The sequence below is a fragment of the Lontra canadensis genome, unplaced genomic scaffold (genome assembly GCF_010015895.1).
Source record: "Lontra canadensis isolate GAN:19392208 unplaced genomic scaffold, GSC_riverotter_1.0 scaffold112, whole genome shotgun sequence".
Lineage (NCBI taxonomy): Eukaryota > Metazoa > Chordata > Mammalia > Carnivora > Mustelidae > Lontra > Lontra canadensis.
The window spans coordinates 2648024-2668971 of NW_022631106.1; the positions used below are offsets into that span (position 1 = coordinate 2648024).

Genomic DNA, 20948 nt, shown 5'->3' on the forward strand with positions numbered 1-20948 from the left:
AACAGGCTTTTACACAGGAACACTCAGAACAAGCTGACAACTCAGAAAGAGGCAGACAGAATCAGGAAGATATAAGTTAGTGGTTCTGGTCAGAGACCTGGGCCAGTGATGACATCTCCAGAGTAAGGCTGAGAAAGCAACAGCATCTGATGCATACAGGACAAGCACTGGTACTCTGAGCGCAGAGACTTAAATTCAGGAAGGCTCCTGGGGGAACTGATCACACGGTGGTTATTTTACACACTCTCAGTTGGAAACAGCAATGATACGTTTTAAGGTAGGAAAGATTCTTCAGAAGAAAAAGAAAGAGAATGATCATGAACCATTCATTTCATGAACCATTCCCAAGAAAGGTCCTCTGGAATACTAGACACAGTTTTGCTTTCTTTTAGATGATCAGGCTAAGATACAATGCCTAAGAAGGCTGGATACTATCATGAACACATAAATCAATAAAATATTCTAGAAATCACTTGACCAAATTGCCTTTAAAACATATTCAAGATGAGATTTGAGATTCACAGCAAGTGAGGCACTAGAAACATCTGACTGGAAGTACTTTCACATTTTCTCTTTATGGTTAAGTTACATAAGAGTAATATTTTCTCACTCCCATAATGAAACTGACCTTTAGCTACTGAAAACTCCTACGATTACAGTGAAACACAATCATAAGGTCTTTCTAATAAAATGCTTGATGGACTGATAAACAACCAACTTTTCACACTGTGAAATATATTTGTTAAAACTCAAATATCATACACCTTGAATGAATAAAGCAAAACTTACAGCTGTGATTTATTCCCTGGTCTAGTTCTCATCATCTTTCCGTTAAGAATATCCATATCATACACCAAGAAGCCAACTCAATGCACAAGCTGGTTAGGCCAGTGAGAACTATTCAGTATTTCAGGTTCAAATGTTTATCCCAATTAATACTACCAACTTGCATCAGAGGTTAAAGTTGTCATATATTGTTCTTTAATAGATAACACCAGGTCTGATCACTTCTAAAACTTCTTTTTAAAAGACACAAAGACAAGTTTTAGGTTGAGGATGGAGGAAAAATTTGCTGAATCTTTACATCCTATTCCTACCTCCCACTTCTTGCATATTGTCCAGGTGTGTTTTCCTGGAATAGATGCCCATTCCATGGCAGGTTTTCACATCTTCATATATGAGTGGATGGATGGTGAACTCAAATGACTGATGGACCTAATTTCTAATGCAAAGCCTAGTAGCAAGAGGACAATTTCCTAAATGCTTAGTACCCACCAAATTAATGAGACAGGGTTATGCTTTCAAGGAATATTTTGCGCTAGTTTGGTTATATGTTTGACACCCCAATGCACGTACAGTTTTAGCTAATTTTTGCTCACTCTTTCTTGAGTGTGTAGGGATATATATCTTCAGGTCAACTACACTGGTTCTCAGATTTTTCTCTATCCAAGGTACACCTTTGTGTATTCTGACGTTCATTTGATTACAACACGCAACGCACAGCATCTGAACTACAGCAGGACACAAAACGCAGTTCTATCTGGCAGCCACTACTTCTTGGGTGACGACTAATTTGGGCTCCTGCACAGGACCACTGTTTGATTCCTCAACTTCACAGACAACTTCACAACGACACACAAAGCCCAAGTGGATTTTCAGTTAGCCTGTGCTCTGAGAAATACGCTTCCAGATAAAAATGTGGTTTCCCCCTTCCTGTCTAGCCACCAAAGCATGCTGTTTCCATTTGGTGCAGCAAGACACTGTACCAGGGAGGGGGTCCTTTTTTCTTGCAAAACCTAAACCACTCGCGAACCATCTGTGGTATTCCCTGCTGTCGGCGAACTATACCCTGAGCGAATGCTTCAGAGAGATTCTCTTAGGTTCTTTTCCAACCATGGGCTCCATTCAAACTTCAGGCTAACCTTGCACAGAGTCAGGTTCCACGAGGCACAGACTTTTAAGATTTGAGAAGGAGTCAATGTTTGTTAAGTGTTCCATTTTGTAACCCTATCAACAAGCATTTTACAGAGCATGATGAATGCGATGCTACTCTCCATGCCTAGCGGCTCCTCACAAAAGTACAAGTGTTTCCAGAAACCTTGACAGAGAGAGATAATCAATTATTTCTCTCCCTGCTATTAGCCAGCTCCTGCCGACTGTTCATCTTACGCGTGATGATGACTAATATGCGCCGAATGGCAAGCAGACGCTCTTTCAGGGAGATCATGCCAAGAATAGCCAGCTGAGCCTTGCGTTCCAGCGGCAACACTGCCAGGATCCACCAGGACCACGCGGGACCGCTAGGGTTACTCTGCAGAAGAAACGAAAGCAAAACGAAATTATCACCTAAAATACAAGTCTCCTCCCTTCCCAATACTGTCCTTTTGTTCCACCAACAAGGCAGGAGCCAGAATTAAATGCCACCTTCTACTTTAGGTCGATTTCCCATCCATTGAGCCCTTGACATAGAAAGTACTTTCCTGTTACACATTTAAATGTGGAAGAACTCTCAAAACAAAGAGCTTGCAAAGAGAAGCAACTTCCATGGGGAAATTCCACGAATTAATTGCTTCTGTTCTCCCAAAGCTCTAGTTGGGAGTATATACCACTCGGACAAGGGGACCATAATTTTTACTCTATTTCCAGTATTCTGTGTTATTGTTTTTTAAGTTTTAAATACATCATAGAAAATTCTATATTAGGAAGGCTAAAAAATATGTGTACAAGTTTGATTATTATAATAAAATTTATAATAAAGCTTTTCGTAGCTATGTGATGAATGTGCAGACATAGATGAAAATCTACATATGAGTTATTGTTAATTATATATATGGGAATTACCATGAATTAACTGTATAAGAATTATTATGCTAACTGATAGCATTTACTTCACATACCCAAGCACACATTTCTTGATTGAGCTCTAAGTAAAGCTGGTCAAATAGTTTTTCTCAGTAATTCTCGCATTAAGAGCCAAGATGTCCAGGCCTCCCTGCTTCCTGTCCTGGCTTCTCCCCCAATCCTACCCCAAATGTATACAGACATATACAGAATCCCTACTGGGAACTGAGAGGGTGGACGCCAGTGTCAACTTATCTTAGGGGGAGGAAGATTCTACTGAAAGATCAGGATTATTCTATTTGAGACAATTTTTGGCTTACAGGAGGATGCTCCTGAGTTTTGGAAAAGACATAGGTTGGGCGGGGGGAGAGAAATCCTCAAGAGATAGAAAAAGAACATAAAAATGGATGGGAGGGGCTCCTGGGTGGCTCAGTGGGTTAAAGCCTCTGCCTTCGGCTGAGGTCGTGGTCCCAGGGTCCTGGGATCGAGCCCCACATCTGGCTCTCTGCTCAGCAGGGAGCCTGCTTCCTCCTCTCTCTCTCTGTCTGCCTCTCTGCCTACTTGTGATCTCTATCTGTCAGGTAAATAAATAAAATCTTTAAAAAAAAAATGGATGGGAAAGATACAAAGGACAGTTCGTCTTCCCCCAAACCTGCTGAGAGCTGGTCCTCCAGCCCTGTTCTCTCTGCAAGATAGGTGAGCACACACAGTGGAAGAACTCCATACTCTCAGCCACAAGCCCAAGCCATCCTTGCCTGGCTCTGTCACTCAGAGGAGGGGGAGAGGATTCATTTGCACTTAGAACTGCTTCACAGCCTAAAGCCAGGCATTGCTTCAAGAGCCAGGTTCCCAGAAAGCTCCACTCTTGTGGAGCACCAGAGAAAGCCAGGCTGGATAGAAGGCAGGAACACTTCTAATTTAACAAGAGTTAGATTTTCTCTTCATTTGTTCAACACCTGTTTACCAGACACAAGGCAATCTTATGGGCAAAACACAGAGGGTTCAGCCAGTATACAAGGCTTACTACTCTCTAAATCATAATGATCTAAACAGCTGACTTAAATGATTTAAGCAGCTGATTTAAATGGGGGAGAAGAAATAAAACAGCTGGATTAAATAGTTGGAGAGAAATAGAAGTACTAAAGCTGACAGCCAATCAGAATAAATTCTTTTTTGACAGAAAACAAATTACCTTTATGCAGTATTACTCAGAAAGCATTGACTGTTTTGCTTCAAAGGCACATGCTACTATACTAGGTGCTTCTTCGTTCTATTGATAAATGAATTGGTTTGTAAGTGATCATGATGGAGTATATTGCATAGTACTGCCTAACTTTCCTTCAGAATAATATGTCTTAGCACAATTATAGCAGCAAATAATAGCATTATAAAAGAAATAAGGAGACCATACCTGAGGCTCAGCTTCCCTGTCTGGCATTAACCCAAAATGGCTTAAAATTTGTTCTTTCATGTGATCCTGAAGTGAAGTAAACCAGGAAACCGACTGTTGATAAACTGAATCATGAAGGCTGGTAAGTTCTTCGTAGGCTGGACCTTCCACCTGATCAAGGGAAAAGGGCCACAAAATTTCAACAGTTCATTATTACACAGTAACATCTGCAGCAATTTGCTAAGTGGATTTGTGGTATTTATTTCTTAGATAACTGATTAGTGTTTATAAACCTATTATAGGCTCAACATACAAATCTGTACTTTTCTTATACAATGAAGATCTATCTGCCTTGTCTATCTATAACATCCTGATTTTTCCCTTAACAATATAAACATATCCCATGTTACGATGAGCAATTTTCAATGGCTACATGCAATCCTACATTGGAAAATTTACTCCACCATCCAGATAAGATATATTTAAAAATAACACAGCAATATAAATATTTAAGCAAAGGTGGGAAGGGGGGTTGTTTTATTTTTGTTGGTGGTGGTGAGAAAAGGGGCCACCATTCCCTCAGGACAGTCTCCTAGAAATAGAATTGCTAAGTCAAAGAATGAGACATTTAAAATATTGTATTCCATATCACCAAACTACATTCCAAAAGACATGTTACAGCAATCACACATTCCCTTCAAATTAGCCTTACGCAGCAGTAGGCCCTGATGCTCTAGATTTACCACACTTTGCTTCTGGGTGCCTACCTCATTGCCAAGTCATTCATTTTAAGTATGCCCCAGTCCTACTCAGAAACACCTAAGTGGGAAAAGCACTGGGCTGGGGACCAGGGAACCCAGGTGTGTTCTGGCTTCATTGCTCATTCTCTTAAGCCAGTCACAGAGCCTCCTGAGGGTAGGGTTTTTTTCATCTACAAAATGGGAATTCACCATTCAGGTCCTCTCTAGTTATAAAATACCACTACCTCTGAAAACTAGGATAAACTGAGGAATTAGATTATAATGCATACAATCGTTCTCATTTTGACTTACACAAATTAAATATTCATATGTAGAAGGGGATTTTTTTTTTTAAACCACCAAAATTATTTCATGTTGTCGCTATGTAAGCAACCATTTTAAAAACATATACCACCAAAAATTGCCATTCACAACAACAGTCAGCAAACCCTCTCAGATTTGTTACTGGGGCAGCAGAGGGACCCCAAAAACAATCACACTCAGTCACATCCTTTAAACCCCACTCCCTGGTCCTGTGATGTTAGGGTTGACTCATTGTGCTTGGCCCCTGCACTGTGAGGTCCTGTCCTCAGGATGACCAGAACCAGCACCAGGAAAAGGGACGGTGCTGGTGCTGGGGGTGTGGCTCTCCTCATGGGCCTTATGAATGTACATCACTGTCCTCAAAGTGACAGACTCTCACCTTCCATGTTTCTAAATGTGAACCAAAGAATTCAAAATAGGCATAGAATAATTCCAAGGATTTCCTCTTTCTAGATGGTTGTAATGCTTTTTCTTGCAGGTAATTTACATACAGACAAATGCGTTGTTCTTAATGGTTGGCTCAGAGTACTGTCAGCTGTATGCACCAGTGGGATCACAATCCTCAAAGGACAGGGGACATTTCCATCACCCTCCATGGCCCTCCACCCCCAGCCAGTCTCTGCCCTCTAACACCAGAGACAAGTGATGCCTCATCTTGGAAGTATATAAATGGACCCACACAGCATGTGTGGTTGTGTGTCTGGCTTCCCTGGCTTAACGTCACACTGAGAGACGTGTTCGTTGAGAGACCTAGGAGATTCTTTCACATTGTTCTGTGTGTGGTCAGTTCCTTGGTTTTTATCGCCAAGTAGTTCTCCATTGTAGAAATGGACTACAGTTTGTTTATCCATTCTTCTCCTGATGAGTCTCTGCACTATTTCTTGGTTTTGGCCATAAATGATAAGATGGCTAGGGACATCTTTTTACCCATCTTTCTGAGAATCCCTTCAAAACATTTTGTTAATCTGTCAAAATATGGATTCTGATATTTCTATTAGACATACTAATATTTCTCAAGGGGTAAGAGATCTAAACCTTTTACACTGAACTTTAGAAGGCATTTTTAAGCATTGTTTTTTATATCATATCTCATTCTGAACTAACACCAGGATCCAGAACAGGGATGGACTACTACTCACAAGTCAAATTCTGTTCACTGCGTATGTCTATGTAAACAGCGTTGTCTTGGAAACCAGTGACACCAACTCATTTCCAGACTGTCTACAGCTGCTTCTGTGCTGCAACGGCAGAGCTGAGTCGTTGCCACAGAGACTGCTTGACCTGGAAAGTCTCTGGTATTGACTGTACGGGCCTCTGTGGGAAAGATCTGCCAACTCCTGAGCCAGAACACCGAGACAACAAACCACAAAGGCATTTCACAATGTGCAGCAGTAAGGTAATTTTTCTGAGGAGGACACGTGTCCACCAGCTCCAAATCAGGTGAAAAATCCACTGAGGTAATAAATAACTGAAGTGCTGCTGAATTAGGGAAGATATAAGTAATATTATCTGTAAAAATCTGACCAAGTTTTTCCACATGCACAGGAAAACACACAGCTGTTAAAGCTCTGAACACACAGCTGTTAAAGCAACCTCACCTTTTCGTCTTCGAGATACTCGATGTCGGCTGTGTTATAGCCATCTCTGTGACGGTGGCTTAGAACTCTGAACCGACTAATCCCAATGGCATCCACAACCGAACTCCCATCAGGAAATGTTCTGACATCCTTAATCTCCAGCATGCAGCCGTACTCCGAAATTCTGACACGACAGTTGAGAGAAATAACCATGATTTTATAAACGCAGAAGATCCAAACAAAACAAATGGTGTCTCCACATGGGACCAGCAAGCTTATTTTCTCTAAGAGACACCTGCGGACGATTCCTTCTGTTTTTATTTTTATTTTTTTTTAAGATTTATTTATTTATTTATTTGACAGAGAGAGATCACAAGTAGATGGAGAGGCAGGCAGAAAGAGAGAGGGGGAAGCAGGCTCCCCGCTGAGCAGAGAGCCTGATGCGGGACTTGATCCCAGGACCCTGAGATCATGACCTGAGCCCAAGGCAGCGGCCCAACCCACTGAGCCACTCAGGTGCCCCGATGATTCCTTCTGTTAAATGCAAAACATACGGGTGTACAAGGGCTGCATGGGGAGGGCTGGAGGGAAAAGGGCCCTTGTGCCACCGTCTTTCAAACAGGCTAGTGCTTTGGAAGGACCCGAGAGGTAGAGAGAAAATCCTAAGTGCCCTTGGTCAGGGCACCGTCAAGGGGTACAGAGAGCACAAGTTATGTCTGGGGGCCCTCGTGTCCCTCACAGATTCTGCTCCCTCCCCCACTATTTTCCAATGATGCTGGCCAGACCTGTCCTCCCCAACAAACCACTATGCAAAGTCATCTACAGTCACTGCCTTCATCTCCTGCTCCCTCCATTCCACTGAAATGACCCCACTGGAAGTCACACATGACTCTGGCATGAGCCTGCTGATCTGTCACTGACCCAACACCCTCTGCTGCTCTCTGGTGCCCTCCCTGACCAGTGCAGCCCTTCACAGCTTTCCTCCGTCCTCCACATGTCTCACTCACAGGGCCCGCTCAGGGTGGCATCCTCACTCCAAAGCTGTCCCGTGTGATCTTAACCACTCTCACTCTTTTAACTCTCACTCTAACTTTCTGAGGACACTAACTAAGCCCATTTCCTGTCAAGCACTATATGGAGCAGTTTATAATATGTTCTCATTCAAGCCTCACAAAAGCAGGAAGGTTAAAACCAAACAACGTACATAAGGCCACAGTAAGATTTAGACCTGAGATCTGAACCCAACGCTATGTGATTCGAAATTACATGAACAACTTCATCACATACCTTCAAGCTAACGATGAGTGATGGGTCCAGCTATACGGCTGGACACCTCTTCTTGGATCTCTCCTAAAACTATCTCCTCCTGCTTATCTAACGGGCTGCGGCATGGATGGAGGTGTCCTGAAGATCCCCTTCAAGGGAGTACTTCCCAGCCATCAGCAGACAAATGCCTTCAAATGTCAGCTCCTTCAAAGCCTAGCTCAGCTGCAGCACCTGTCTTTCTAATGAGCATCCTGTCCTGTCTGTAGATAAGAACTTGTGAATGAATGCAAATTCCCCTTGCATCTGTACTCTAAAGCTTGTCCACATGAGGTCATTAGAACATGGCCCTCCCAAAACTAGCTGAATTCTTCCCACACACTTACAGGTTTCCTTCTCCTGGGTTCTGCCACAGGTAAACCACACTTTTGTCTGCTGCTTTCCCTGGAGGGACTTGGCTTTCCGCACTTGTGGTGAGCAACATCTACTCACTGACGAGTTCAGGAAACTTACGTCCTGTAGTTTATCTGGGGTAATGCTCTTCTTAGTGTGCTGTATCGTTCATGGAAGCACAACTGCTGGAACTTGTTTTTTCACTCTGCTTTTGCTGATTTTGATGAATCAAATTTTAATATATTCAAATTTATTAATCTCCTCTTCCATGGTTTGTGCTTTCAGCATTTTGTATTAAAAAATTCTTTCCCTTTTCCTAATTATAGTCTCCAATGTTTTCTCTTAACATTTTTATATGTTGTTTTTCACACTGAAAATGTAAATAACGTGTAATTTGTGTATATGGTGCAAGGCAGAGAAAAGATTATTTTTTCCCATTTGGATTGCCCACTAATTTTCTAAGCACCTTCTAAGTGAGCAGCTTGCCTTTTTTCACAAAATTATATGTAAATATAGGGTCCATTTATGAGTGGATCCATTTCTTATCTTCATATTCTATACTAGTAGTCTACTTACTAGGACTTCTAAATTTATTATGGGAGTGTTCTCCCATCTTACTCAACTGATGTCTTCAAAATTGTCATGGTCTTGGTCTTTTGCTTTTCCATAATAATTCTAAACAATTATTTTGAACAATTCCATGAAAAAACCCTCTTGGAATGCTGACTGAAACTACCTCAGATTTACAGACTAATTTGGGTAAATCTAATATTTCCATGATATTCAAGTCTATGCATCCGTTCATGGAAATGTTACTTCTCTCCATTTATTTAGATCTTCCCAAATATTTTTCAATAAAGCTGTAGATTTTTTTTCTATAAAGGTCCTACATCAATCTTTCAAAAGATCTGTTCCTAGGTATATACAGTAGAAACTAGTGGGTGGTTCTACATATCCATTCTCCCTTTCTTCCTGGGCACATGGCTGGGCTACATTTCCCAGCCTCCATTCCAATAGGCATGAGCAACAGGGATGAGTACTCCTTTTCTCCAGAATCCTGGAGCATATGTGCCTCTTCTACTAGCTAGAACTTGCATGTAGTGACCTCATGATAACCATGCAGTAACAACAAAGCCCTAGGGGTAAAGGAATCTAACAGTTTGGGAAAAATGCAGAGACCCCAGAGCAGCCATGGAGGGAGCTGCCTGCCAATTTGATGTAAAACAAGGAGAGGTAAAAACTTAAGAGCTGTGGTTATTGTAGGACTGAAATTTGCCTGTCTGTGTAGATGAAGGTTTCAATTTTTTTCCATTTTATCTTGTTTTATTTCTTTTCAGTGTTCCAGCATTCATTGTTTATGCACCACACCCTGTGCTCCATGTAATACATGCCCTCCTTAATTCCCAGCCCCAGGCTCACCCAACCTCCCCAACCCCCTCCCCTCCAAAACCGTCAGTTTGTTTCTCAGAGTCCACAGTCTCTCATGGTTTGTCTCCTCCTCCAATTTCCCCCAACTAATTTTTTAGCAAATTTTTTAGACCTTAAAAGTTAGATTAGATTTGTTTGCATGATGATGAACTAGAACAGAATTATAGCCAAAGAGAAGCATGGAGGAATGGATATGAACTGTATTTAGAGGAAGGCAAATAATATGATAGTGGACTAGCAAGTATGATGTCTGAGAGAAAGGAGTAGGAGATGAGGCTAGAAAGAAGGCTGGGCTCACATCATAATGCGACTTCGGACTTATACATTTTTATGTAATGGGAGCCACTGGAAGTTTTCAATATCATCTTAAATTGTTCTTCGAGAAAAAATAACAAATTACGTATTTATTTAGGACCCTCTGGATGCTGAAAAGTCTTACCCTGCGTGCTCAGCAGACAGACACATGCCAAACCGTTTGGTGCCAGTTTCCATGCATCTTCTTATCATAAGCCGATAGCGGGGCTCAAAGACATGAAGTGGACACGGGACGGTGGGGAAGGCCATGGCACACACAAAGATGGGGACATCTCTCGTCAGACTGTTGGGTAAGGGAAAACGTAAACTTAGAAATAGGAGCTGTTAGAAATGAAAGGGAATATTAGTCACTGTAACATAGCAAAAGCTAGCCAACCTCAATTTCCTCATTTACAACAGAAAACCCTCAGGCCTGTCTCGGTCTTTAGTGGGGAAAGGAAGCCAAGGACCACCTCATGAGAAAGTTCTCAGCTTACCAGATTTTCCTGACAAGCCTGTCGTATTTAATTTGAGGAGACAGAACATGCTGAATTGTATTAATTTACTTAGAAAAAGTTACAGCTTACAACTATGATAACAAAAAAATTTTAATGACCTTGAGGACATTATGCTGAGTGAAATAAGTCAGAAAAATGAATATTGAATGACCTCACTTACATGTAGAATCTTTAAAAAGAACAAAAGCAAGCTCATAGATAAAGACAAAAGATTGGTGGTTGCCAGAGGCTGAGGTGGGGTGGGGAGGTGGGTGAAACAGATGAAGAGGGTCGAAGGTACAAGCTTCCAGCTGTAAATAAATAAGGCCTGGGATGTAATGCACAGCATGTTGACTACGGTTAATAATACCGCGCTGCATATTTGAAAGTTGATAAGAGAAGAGATCTTACAAGCTCTCACCACAAGAAAAACAATTTGCTAACTATGTTTAGTGATGGATGTTAAGACTTAATGTGATGGTCATTTTGCAATATATATAAATATCAAAGCATTATGTTACATACCTGAAATTCATATAATGCTATGCATTAATTTTACCTTAATAAAAATAAATAATAAGAAGAGAAAAAAGTTCTGACGAAAGCAAAAACTACACAGTAGTCAAAGGTAATGAGTTCTAAATAAAAAGGAGTGGAAGAATTGTAAGACCTCAATAGTTAAAGTTTGCTACAACACACAACTCTGATCACTTTAAAAGGCAAAAACAACCCTCAAGCCTATTTCAAGGGATAATCCTATTTTCCCTCCTGTTTCTATATACTGTGCCTTTTCAATTCTGAAAAATTCAGTACCACTTACTTAGATTCAAAAAGCAACTACATAATTTTGGGAAGACACACTTTTTTTTTAAGTGGGATCCGTACCCAGCATGAGGTCCAACATGGGGTTTGAACTCATGACCCCAAGATCAAGACCTGAGCTGAGATCAAAAGTCAGACACTTAACCAATTGAGCCACCCAGGGGTCCCATGAAGACATAATTTTGAAATATGTTTTATGACCCTTTTCAATTAAATTTCCATAATTTTTTTGCAATTGATATTTTTTCTATTTCTAGGTCTAATTTCTCTGCCAGGGGTGGGTACCTAAAATAAAGTTAAGAACGCAAGGATTTCCTTCTTTAATCTGAACTCAAGACCAAGTAACATACAACTTGAGAACTTACTTTGATAGTTCTGTCATTTCTTCATCATAAATTCTCTTCCTATCAGAGAGTTCATCAGATAAGTACTGAAATATTAATTCTTCAGCCAGAATAGTTATATTAAAGTTTCTGCTTGCCAACAACTGTAACAAAAGGAAACGTTAAATAATACCACATGGTAATTAATTCTAGAGGACAAAGTACTCTCTCCCCAGTAGAAACGGTTAAAAAAGAGGGAGAGGGGTAGAGTCTCTCAGAAGACAAAGGGATGGGGGATGGAGAGCCTGGAGGTCAGCCAGCCTGGGGTAGGGACAGGGGCAAGGCAGTTCCTCCCTTCTGAAAAAAGGGCAGGAGAAGGTGTTCATCACCTGGAGGAAGGATGAGTGAATCCCAGCCTGACCAGCTTCTGCATTCTCAATCAAGTATCACAATGTCAGAGAAGGGAGAGGAAGCATGTAGGATATGTTGCAAAAGAAGAGAAATGGGAAATAATCATCTAAGAAAGTGGAAAATTGAAGCTACTAGAGACACATAGTAAGAATGACTACTAATGTTTTGAGTCTAAGATTTAAGACTGTGAATTTAAACTGAAACCAATCTTCCCAGTTTTGTGGCTTCTGCTCTAGCTTTGCTTTGTTACTTAATCTGGACATGTGCAAGAGGCAGAGTTGGCTCTATTTGGATTGGGAAAGGGACAGAGGGACCAAGGAATTCAAGCTGGATGTGAAGGGAAATAGGTGGAACCTGAATTAAAATGTGCCAGGATCAGTGGCTGGAGGGGTCCTATGTAGCTGAGGATCTATTATTATTCTGTGTGTGCATGTGTGTGCACTACTTTTATCTTAGGCCTACGAATTTGCAAATAAGAGCTTTTTTCACTAACATCCTAATATATATCAGGTACCAAATGCAGATGCTTCATATAAATTAAGTTAGACCTTAAAAGAGCCCTATCTCAGAAGTAATGTTTACAGTGTACCAGTAGAGAAGGGGGTCTCAGAAAGGTTAGGGACTAGCTTCAAGCCACAGTGGCACCAGGACCTCAAGGCTGGTAGTTTTCAATGTGCTGCTGTTGCTTTGTTAACTTGCTGCATTCCTCTGCTTGGGCTGCTCTACATATTTCTAACAGTTATATATGGGCAAGTCCTAGACATCCTGCCTGGTCTCCCTTAAGCTTGTGTGAAACAAGCTATGGGTATTGCTGGCACTAAGAACTAGGAGTTCAACCTCGGGGACACAACTGTGTTTGAGACACTCAGTAACAGAATAACCAGCAGAAACAAGTTTAACTTAATTCACAGTAAATATTATTAATGACATCTGTATTTTATATGGTTAGTTTATGGCACCATTTTCTTGAAGAGTAATACAATTTGCTTTACTTGGCATTATGTTACCCATGGCTTCTATGCATACCTAGATAACTGATGGTTCATGTTTATGATAATGTATGTGAGAAAGTCTAAGCTCATGAAGCAGTTTCTGCATCGAAGAAAGAGTGAGTTGTGATTTTTCATTTTACTTAGTTTTGTTATATTCTAATTTCTACACAATGGCAATCTATGCAGAGCTTGCCCTCAATCATTCACTCATTCATTCGTTCATTTAATCTTTCATTCAGCATGGATTTCCTGAACTGCTATGTGTTCTGGCCCCTGGAATTAGAGTGAAAACAAGACAGGAGGTTGTCTCTGTCCCTAAGGAATTTACATGACAGTGTCAACCTCAACACACTGCTTCATCACATAGTCCTGTATCAGAAAGTACTGAACACGGAAGTGAACCAAAGGTCTGTGTTACAAACAGTGGTCATAAAGACATGCATTTTACTGTCTGAGAATAAACCACCTCCAGGCCCACCGGCCCAGACAAGCATGGGTGCAACAAGGCAAGAGGCCAAATGCTATTCTACTGTTAACAAGAAGAGAGAGCAAACACAGTGCAGCGGATCTGCAGAGGAACCACCAAAGGAAACTGTCACACAGACTCAAAAGCACCCACCATCCTGACATGGTGCATAGTACAATGATTCATTCCCATGATGAGAGCCGTGAATAACCTAGAGCTTCAGGAGGTATGCAATTTAAAAGAGCAAGTATGTACATAGAATGATTTACAAAGATCTCAATTATAAAAACTTATTTTAACAAATTTTGGCAGTAAACTAAGTTATAATTATTTAAAAATTCACATACGTATAACATCTCCTTTACCATATCAAATTTTTTAATTTAAAGATTTTATTTATTTATTTGACAGACAGAGATTACAAGTTGGCAGAGAGGCAGGCAGAGAGAGAGGAGGAAACAGGCTCCCCGCTGAGCAGAGAGCCCGATGCGGGGCTCAATCCCAGGACCCTGGAATCACGACCTGAGCTGAAGGCAGAGGCTTTAACCCACTGAGCCACCCAGACGCCCTACCATATCAAATTTAAAATTAATTTTACTGGACATTTGTTTTAAAAAAACACTTAATCCCTGGGCGCCTGGGTGGCTCTGTTGGTGAGGCATCTGACTCTGATTTCAGCTCAGGTCATGATCTCAGGGTCTTGAGATTAAGCCCCGCATCAGATTCCATGCTCAGCGGGGAGTCTGCTTGAGACTCTCTCTCCCTCCACTCTCCTCCCCCAGCTTACACCCACACAAGCACACACACTCTTTTTCTGTCTCTAAAAATAGACAAATAAATCTTTAAAACACCACTTTGTCCTACTTAAAATATACTGAGTATAATCTCTAGAAGTAATTAAGGAAAATATTATTAGTATTATTTTATAGATTAACCCCCCCCAAGAAGTTAAATAACTTGCTTCATGGCAGGTTAGTGGCACCAGAGCCCAAGAGAGTTGATACATATCACAATTTGAAAAGTTGATCAGAAAGCCTTTAAAAGCTTTTAAGTGTTATTTTTTGTATTTACCATTCCTAAGGTATGGATTTAGCAGTTTATTTTTGAGTTAGACATAACTAAATAGCTTCCCTCCATGGAATCTCGAGTGTTACCGGCTTTGATTACAGACAAAAGACACAACTGATAACACACCAAAACAATCTCCTAGTAGTCAAAACTGATCAAGTCTTTGATCCTATGCAAAACTGAGTACTACAATATGACTTCCCCTTGAGATGAGATAAAGGACAGAATCCTTAGCACATATTAAGTGTGCCATAATGTTATCTCATCCCTTTATGATTAACACCTGGTGAGGACTCAATAATGTTATCTCAACTATTTATAACATTGTAGGAGCTCCAATTACGTTACCCGTTTTCAATGTACCTCAACTATAATTCATGCCTAAAAATTTCCCTCAAGTTTAACTGCTTCTGTGTCTAAACTTCCTTTTTCTACTTTTTGAAAAATCAGAGAAGAAAAGACCTCTCTTTGACTGGAGAAATCCAACTTTCTTTAGTAAATGGGTCGTATAAGCAAAGCCAACCCCAGAAATGAGCATCTACTGAGGGATGAGAAGAGGGCCAAATGGTCCTGTTGTTTCAGAAGAAATACTTACTTCTGAGAGTTTTTCTTTACACAGTGGACAGTGTGGGGCGTGGTCAAGGCAGCGCTCAAGGCATTTCAGGCAAAACATATGTCCACATGGTGTAGTAACAGGCTCAAAGAGCAACCTGGAAAATATATCTGAGTTTTTAGCTGAAACTGTCCAAAAGAGATCTACAAATAATCTATTCATTTTCAAAGAATTCCTTAAGACAATTCCCTCATGACTACAGAAATTACTGATATCCATTTTCCATTGAGATTTTCCTTATCATATTTCTAGAAAATAAATCACTCATTACTAAGATATACATAATTTCTCTGATAATAAAAAGCCCATTATGGTTAGGATATCCAATTCAGAAAGGATGAGTTTTCAAAGAGTTGCACAGGTTCTCTGTCATCCTACCTCATGCAAAGGGCACACTCAAAGTCAGTTACATCTATGGAGAGCTCTGGACTTTCTCCTACGTTAGAGGTCATGTTCATTTGAGGTGAGGAATCTGCCTCTGAAAAAGTTTAAAATGCTATTATTAACATTGCTCACCTGGACAAGAACATGCAGCAACTGTATTTCCTCTGGCTAAAATGTGTCACACCAATATAACAAATCATGCTGGGTAGGATATTTCCTATCAGATTAACCATACACAACAATATGGACCGTAAACATGAATAAAAGTTAAAGTTATAACTAAATTTTCCCTATTTCTGACTATGAAGTCTGCGTAGGCTTAGTCATTTTAAACTGTTCTATCATCATAAAGCTGATCTATTCCTTTCATTATTCATTTTAAACTATCTGTATAATTTTTTTTAATATACTGAATATTAACTAACAGTCTATCACTCTGGAGCCATACAACTCCATGACAAAATCACTTGCTGACCTTTCTTGGGTACTTTCCCAGGGCCATTCAGCTCATGCATGTCCTCCAAATCATCTGGAAATTGTCTCTTTAAACCGGTGCTGGGTGCTACTGGAAGGATGCTCTCTAATACTTTTTTATCCTCTTCAAAGTGCAGACCCAGTATAAAATACAAAACTGAAGAATAGGTATTTCTAAACACATCAGATTTCTCAGATGCATTCTGTTTAAATAGGAAAAAAGAATCCTGAGTATTAAGAAATCATAGCATAACAGAAAACAATAATCCCGTAGTGGCCTTTCTTAGAAATCTCTGGAAAAAAGAGGGCCTATGCTCTTCCTTCATGATAGGTTTCATCTGTTAACTTTGAAGATGAGCTTTACACTTCCCACAGTAAAAAAAAAAAAAAATTCTTTTTGAGAGAGATCAACTGAACATCAATCTTTGTATATTCAAATCACCCTTTTGCTTTCTTTTCTCCAAACTAAAATAAACGAGAGTCTCCTGATGCCTGAGGTTCTCAACGTGTGATGTCCTGAATGCTACTACATGTTTCTTTCAATCGTTTTCATGACTTCCACCAACTTCCTTCAAAAGATTCAACTTTCAGGCTGAGGAGCTAGAAACTGGTCTTGAGAAGTACTTCCAACTAACATAAGGCCACAATCTGAATAACTTATAAGTGTTCAAAATTACGAATTACGTAAAGGTTAATCAAGATAATACTAACAAACACATGCGCTTCGTTACCTTAGAACCCCCAGCACTGCTGCCTTCTTCCAGAGGCTGGGCGTTTACGTGGCTGGCACACTGAGCCTTTTGCCTGCTGTTCAATATTCTGCTTTGGATGGAAGATGTCAAATTCTGATGCGCGTTTTCTGAAGCTGGAAAAAATACCTCACACATTACCTATAAAATTTCCAAGAAGAAAAAAAAGTATTTTAAAACTCTTGAAAAATACATAATATGGCTTAGAGATCCCAAGCAAACTATAAGGACAAGGAGACTTAACACACTGAAAAGAATAACTACCATATTCCAACTGCCACTATTTCAAAACTCAAGTTTCTGAAACCATAAAGCATTGATTAGGCATGTTATCTACCAGTGCCTTCCCAGCTTAGCCTTACCGATTATAAAATATGAACATTATCATTTCTTTCTTCTGGGTCCTTACATACCTGCTACAGAAAATCACCCCTAAAAGTCTCATGATTAAGAGAGAAAATTAGAGGTGCAAAGGTTGCAAGGATCCTAAATTAAATTCGAGTTGTGATCACACACAGGACTGAGATATTTCTAGAACACCGCTCAACATACAAGAGAACCACAAGAGACACCCAGTAAAAAACTTTAAAGGGAGACCAAGTGAAGAGCCATAATTCTAGTTCAAGAACCATGAACTAGCCTTTGGTGGTGGTGGGAAGTAACTGCCAGTCCACTTGATGGTCCTGCCAAACCTCATGGACTCAGCTGAATCCAAAGACTAAGAGAGGTACAAAGGAGAAACAGAAACGTAATAAAGAACCTGCCACTGCTCTTCCTGTGACAGGTCCGTGCATCCGCACCCATGACCCCTGTATAAAGAAGGAACAACACTCAGCAGGGACATCAGTGTCCCCAGCACTGGCTCTGAGGGGCTCCAGTAAAGCAGCAGAAGTCTGTCCAGGAGATGACTGCATTTCATGGGCATCAACAGGCTGGCAGTCTTTGGGCACTGAGATAGAAGAAACCTACCACTCACAGAATGCTACAGGGAGAAAATATCACCCATAAAGACAAGAAGCACCCCAAGCATCACCAGACCTGGACTGTGGCACTGAGACCTTTGTAAATCTGCTTAATTTTGAGCTCAGGCTGAATTTCTTAAGCTGTTATGAGGAGCAGTTGAGATATGTTTTAAGGTTCCTGTGAAATTTGCAGGTGGGACAAAGCAGTCAGGGATGGAAGAGCCAATGTTAAGATTTAGTATTATTTTGACAAGTTGAAACAATGGCCAAAACCCATAAGTGATCATTTGACAGCATTAAGAAAGACCAATGCACTGCACAATACAAGGATAAAAAGTATTGCTAGAAGGTTCTCACAGAAAACAAAAAAAGATCTAGGTGTTTGGGCTAACTACAGTTCTTATAGGAGCCAACAGTGTGATGGTATTAGCCTAAAAAAAAAAACAAACACAAACAAAAAAAAACATACCTCATGGTATGAACACAAGGGAAGGTAAAATTTCCCCCATCTGTCGCTGTCAGATGTGGATGCTGGGGGACACGAGAATGCATCCAGAGGAGGAAACCTTATAACCTTGTAACTATTGTAAGGGCTCTTAAACATAGGGTGGATTCCCACAGTAAATGTGACTCAGTGACCTATAATATGACTGGGTTAAAGACCTGAATAAGAGAAAAGATATTTCTGCATCATGCTGGTGAAGCTTGGCTGAGAATCTCAAGTCAAGCTTTCCAGCTGAACTGGTATATTTGGTATATTATCACAATGTCTTTTATAGGGCTCCTATACAAACTGTAACGCTTGAAATTACAACTCTAAGAAAACTCACTCTGCTTCCCCTAGCCTCACACATCAACCCTGCCTCCTTAGCTCATGTCATTACTTCAGTGGAACAGGGAGCTGTACAAGTGCTATCTCATGATACGTAGTGGTTTATCCCTGGATGAACATTATCAAACGTGTGAAACTCATCATTAATCCCGTGTGTTTTTAATCACATTGTCATGAATATTCAGAACTATATTTTTTGTTTATCTGACATGCAGGAGTTACTCAGCATGGACATCAAAGCTATAAATGAGACTTAAGAAAGAAATTTGTTTAAAGAAAAATCACACCTTCTGTGCTTCTTTCTTCACTGAGTTACATTCAGGATTTAAAGCAAGGCAGTAGAGAAACTCCTTTAATGCTTCCTTACTTCTTCCCAATCCAGAAAGAGCCTGAGCCTTCATATGATGTCCCTGGATTCATCAAAAGACAAGATATACACTTTTTAAAACTGTGATAATATACTTGCATACAAAGGGCCCCAGAAAAAAATCATTAGAACTACTGAATTTTCATAGCAGCTAGAATAAACAAAAACCCACCAGGAATGGCTCCAGGTCTACTACCCTGGAATGGAGCAAATCCAAGTATTTCATAAACACAATCTATAAACAGAACACAGAAGTCACCAGACCAGGAATTTGAGCCCAAGGCAGTTTCAAGGGCCATGTTAAGTAAGAGAGAAGTGGCTGTCTACCAATTTTAAAGATACTCAGTCATCACAGATCACAACCATGTTCCTGTGTTTCAGGAGCATAGTCTTGTGAGAGAAGACCAATATGACCAGAAATAGCTATAACACAAAGCATAACATACAAAATACTACAACAGAAATAAACCAAATACAATATGGATCAGTATTTTCCACCAGCAGGTTTGGTTTTTTTTTGTTTGTTTGTTTGTTTTTGGTGAATGCAGTGTTTTCTCAAATCATTGTAAATACTGTAATTTGTTTTGTCAGTTCTTATATTTCCATTTGGGTCCATCCTGATCATGCATTTTAGTCTTTTTCTTCTTTATTTTATTGAATTTTTTTCTTGTTAGTCCCTGTTTCTTCATTCTTATTTTTAAAAAGATGTGCTGTTTCCAACTGGTTTTGTCTCACATTGAGTCAGACCCTTGACTTCATAGAGACTTCATTGCCGACTGGAAGACTTTTTGGGTCCTTCATCTACGTGAGGGGGATCTATTTGAGAGGTTTGATTTTCAGGTATATGGTAGGGAAACCAAGCCTTAGGCTGGAAGCCCCATGTATCAGGATTTAGAGGGGCTTACTCAGGGGGCCGGGGGACCTCCTGCATGCATTGGCAGCCACACTTTTCTCAAGCAGTCTGTCCGAATTCTTTGCAGGAGGTGGGGGTGGGGCAATTTTTTTTTTTTTTTTTTTTTTTGGGGCCCTCCTACTGCTCTGCATGGCGGGGTGAACTGGTATGTCAAGCAAACCACCTTTCTCATTCCTTTCCCAAGAGCTTAAATTGAATCTTCTCTGGAATTTGTATTAGGACATGAGCTCAGCTCCCATTTGAACTATAATGTTCTCTGCTTTTTCGTCCACTTACCTGCATCCCAAAAATCTGCTGAGCTTTCTCATCCCATAAATATTCCCTATTCTCTTCCGTGGTAGACTTATGCTTGCTTATACTTTCTTGCTGCCACAGTTTTATGGAGGTGGAATTTATATATAATAAAATTCACCAATTTTAAATGTACAATATAGGACTTTTGACAAACGTACACAGTGTGTAAGTACAACCACAATCATGATGTAGCACATTTCCATCACCCCAGAATGTTCTCACATGCTCTTCAAAGTCAATCCTCACTTCTCTCCAAGTCTAAGAACCACTGATCAGTCACTACAGTTTTGCTTTTTTGAGAATTTCATTTAATGAAATCACACATGTATTTGTGTGCCTTCCTTCACTTTTAACGCGATGCTTCTGAGATTCATCCACATTGCTGAACGGATAGACACTTCATTATTCCCTGTTACCAAGTAGGTGCCAATGAATGATTATACTAAAATCTGTGTATTTATATTTTTTAATTTTTAAAAAGAAATATTATTAGTTTCGTAGTACTTCATTCAGGCAAGGGAATCCTATGGT

General features: G+C 40.2%; 1 protein-coding gene across 1 annotated transcript in view; it reads right to left on the reverse strand.

Moving 5' to 3' along the window:
• Nucleotides 1–335: 335 nt before the first annotated feature.
• LONRF2 (LON peptidase N-terminal domain and ring finger 2) overlaps nucleotides 336–20948 on the reverse strand; it is a 41607-nt gene continuing 20994 nt past the window's right edge. Inside the window, exons 3-12 of the mRNA XM_032840400.1 lie at nucleotides 19131–19253; nucleotides 17032–17190; nucleotides 16302–16503; nucleotides 15821–15920; nucleotides 15425–15539; nucleotides 11935–12056; nucleotides 10396–10554; nucleotides 6894–7056; nucleotides 4253–4402; nucleotides 336–2311 (exon numbers count right to left, since the gene is read on the reverse strand). Coding sequence (XP_032696291.1) covers nucleotides 2117–2311; nucleotides 4253–4402; nucleotides 6894–7056; nucleotides 10396–10554; nucleotides 11935–12056; nucleotides 15425–15539; nucleotides 15821–15920; nucleotides 16302–16503; nucleotides 17032–17190; nucleotides 19131–19253 — 1488 coding nt within the window. The 3' untranslated portion in view covers nucleotides 336–2116. The remainder of the gene's footprint in view (nucleotides 2312–4252; nucleotides 4403–6893; nucleotides 7057–10395; nucleotides 10555–11934; nucleotides 12057–15424; nucleotides 15540–15820; nucleotides 15921–16301; nucleotides 16504–17031; nucleotides 17191–19130; nucleotides 19254–20948) is intronic.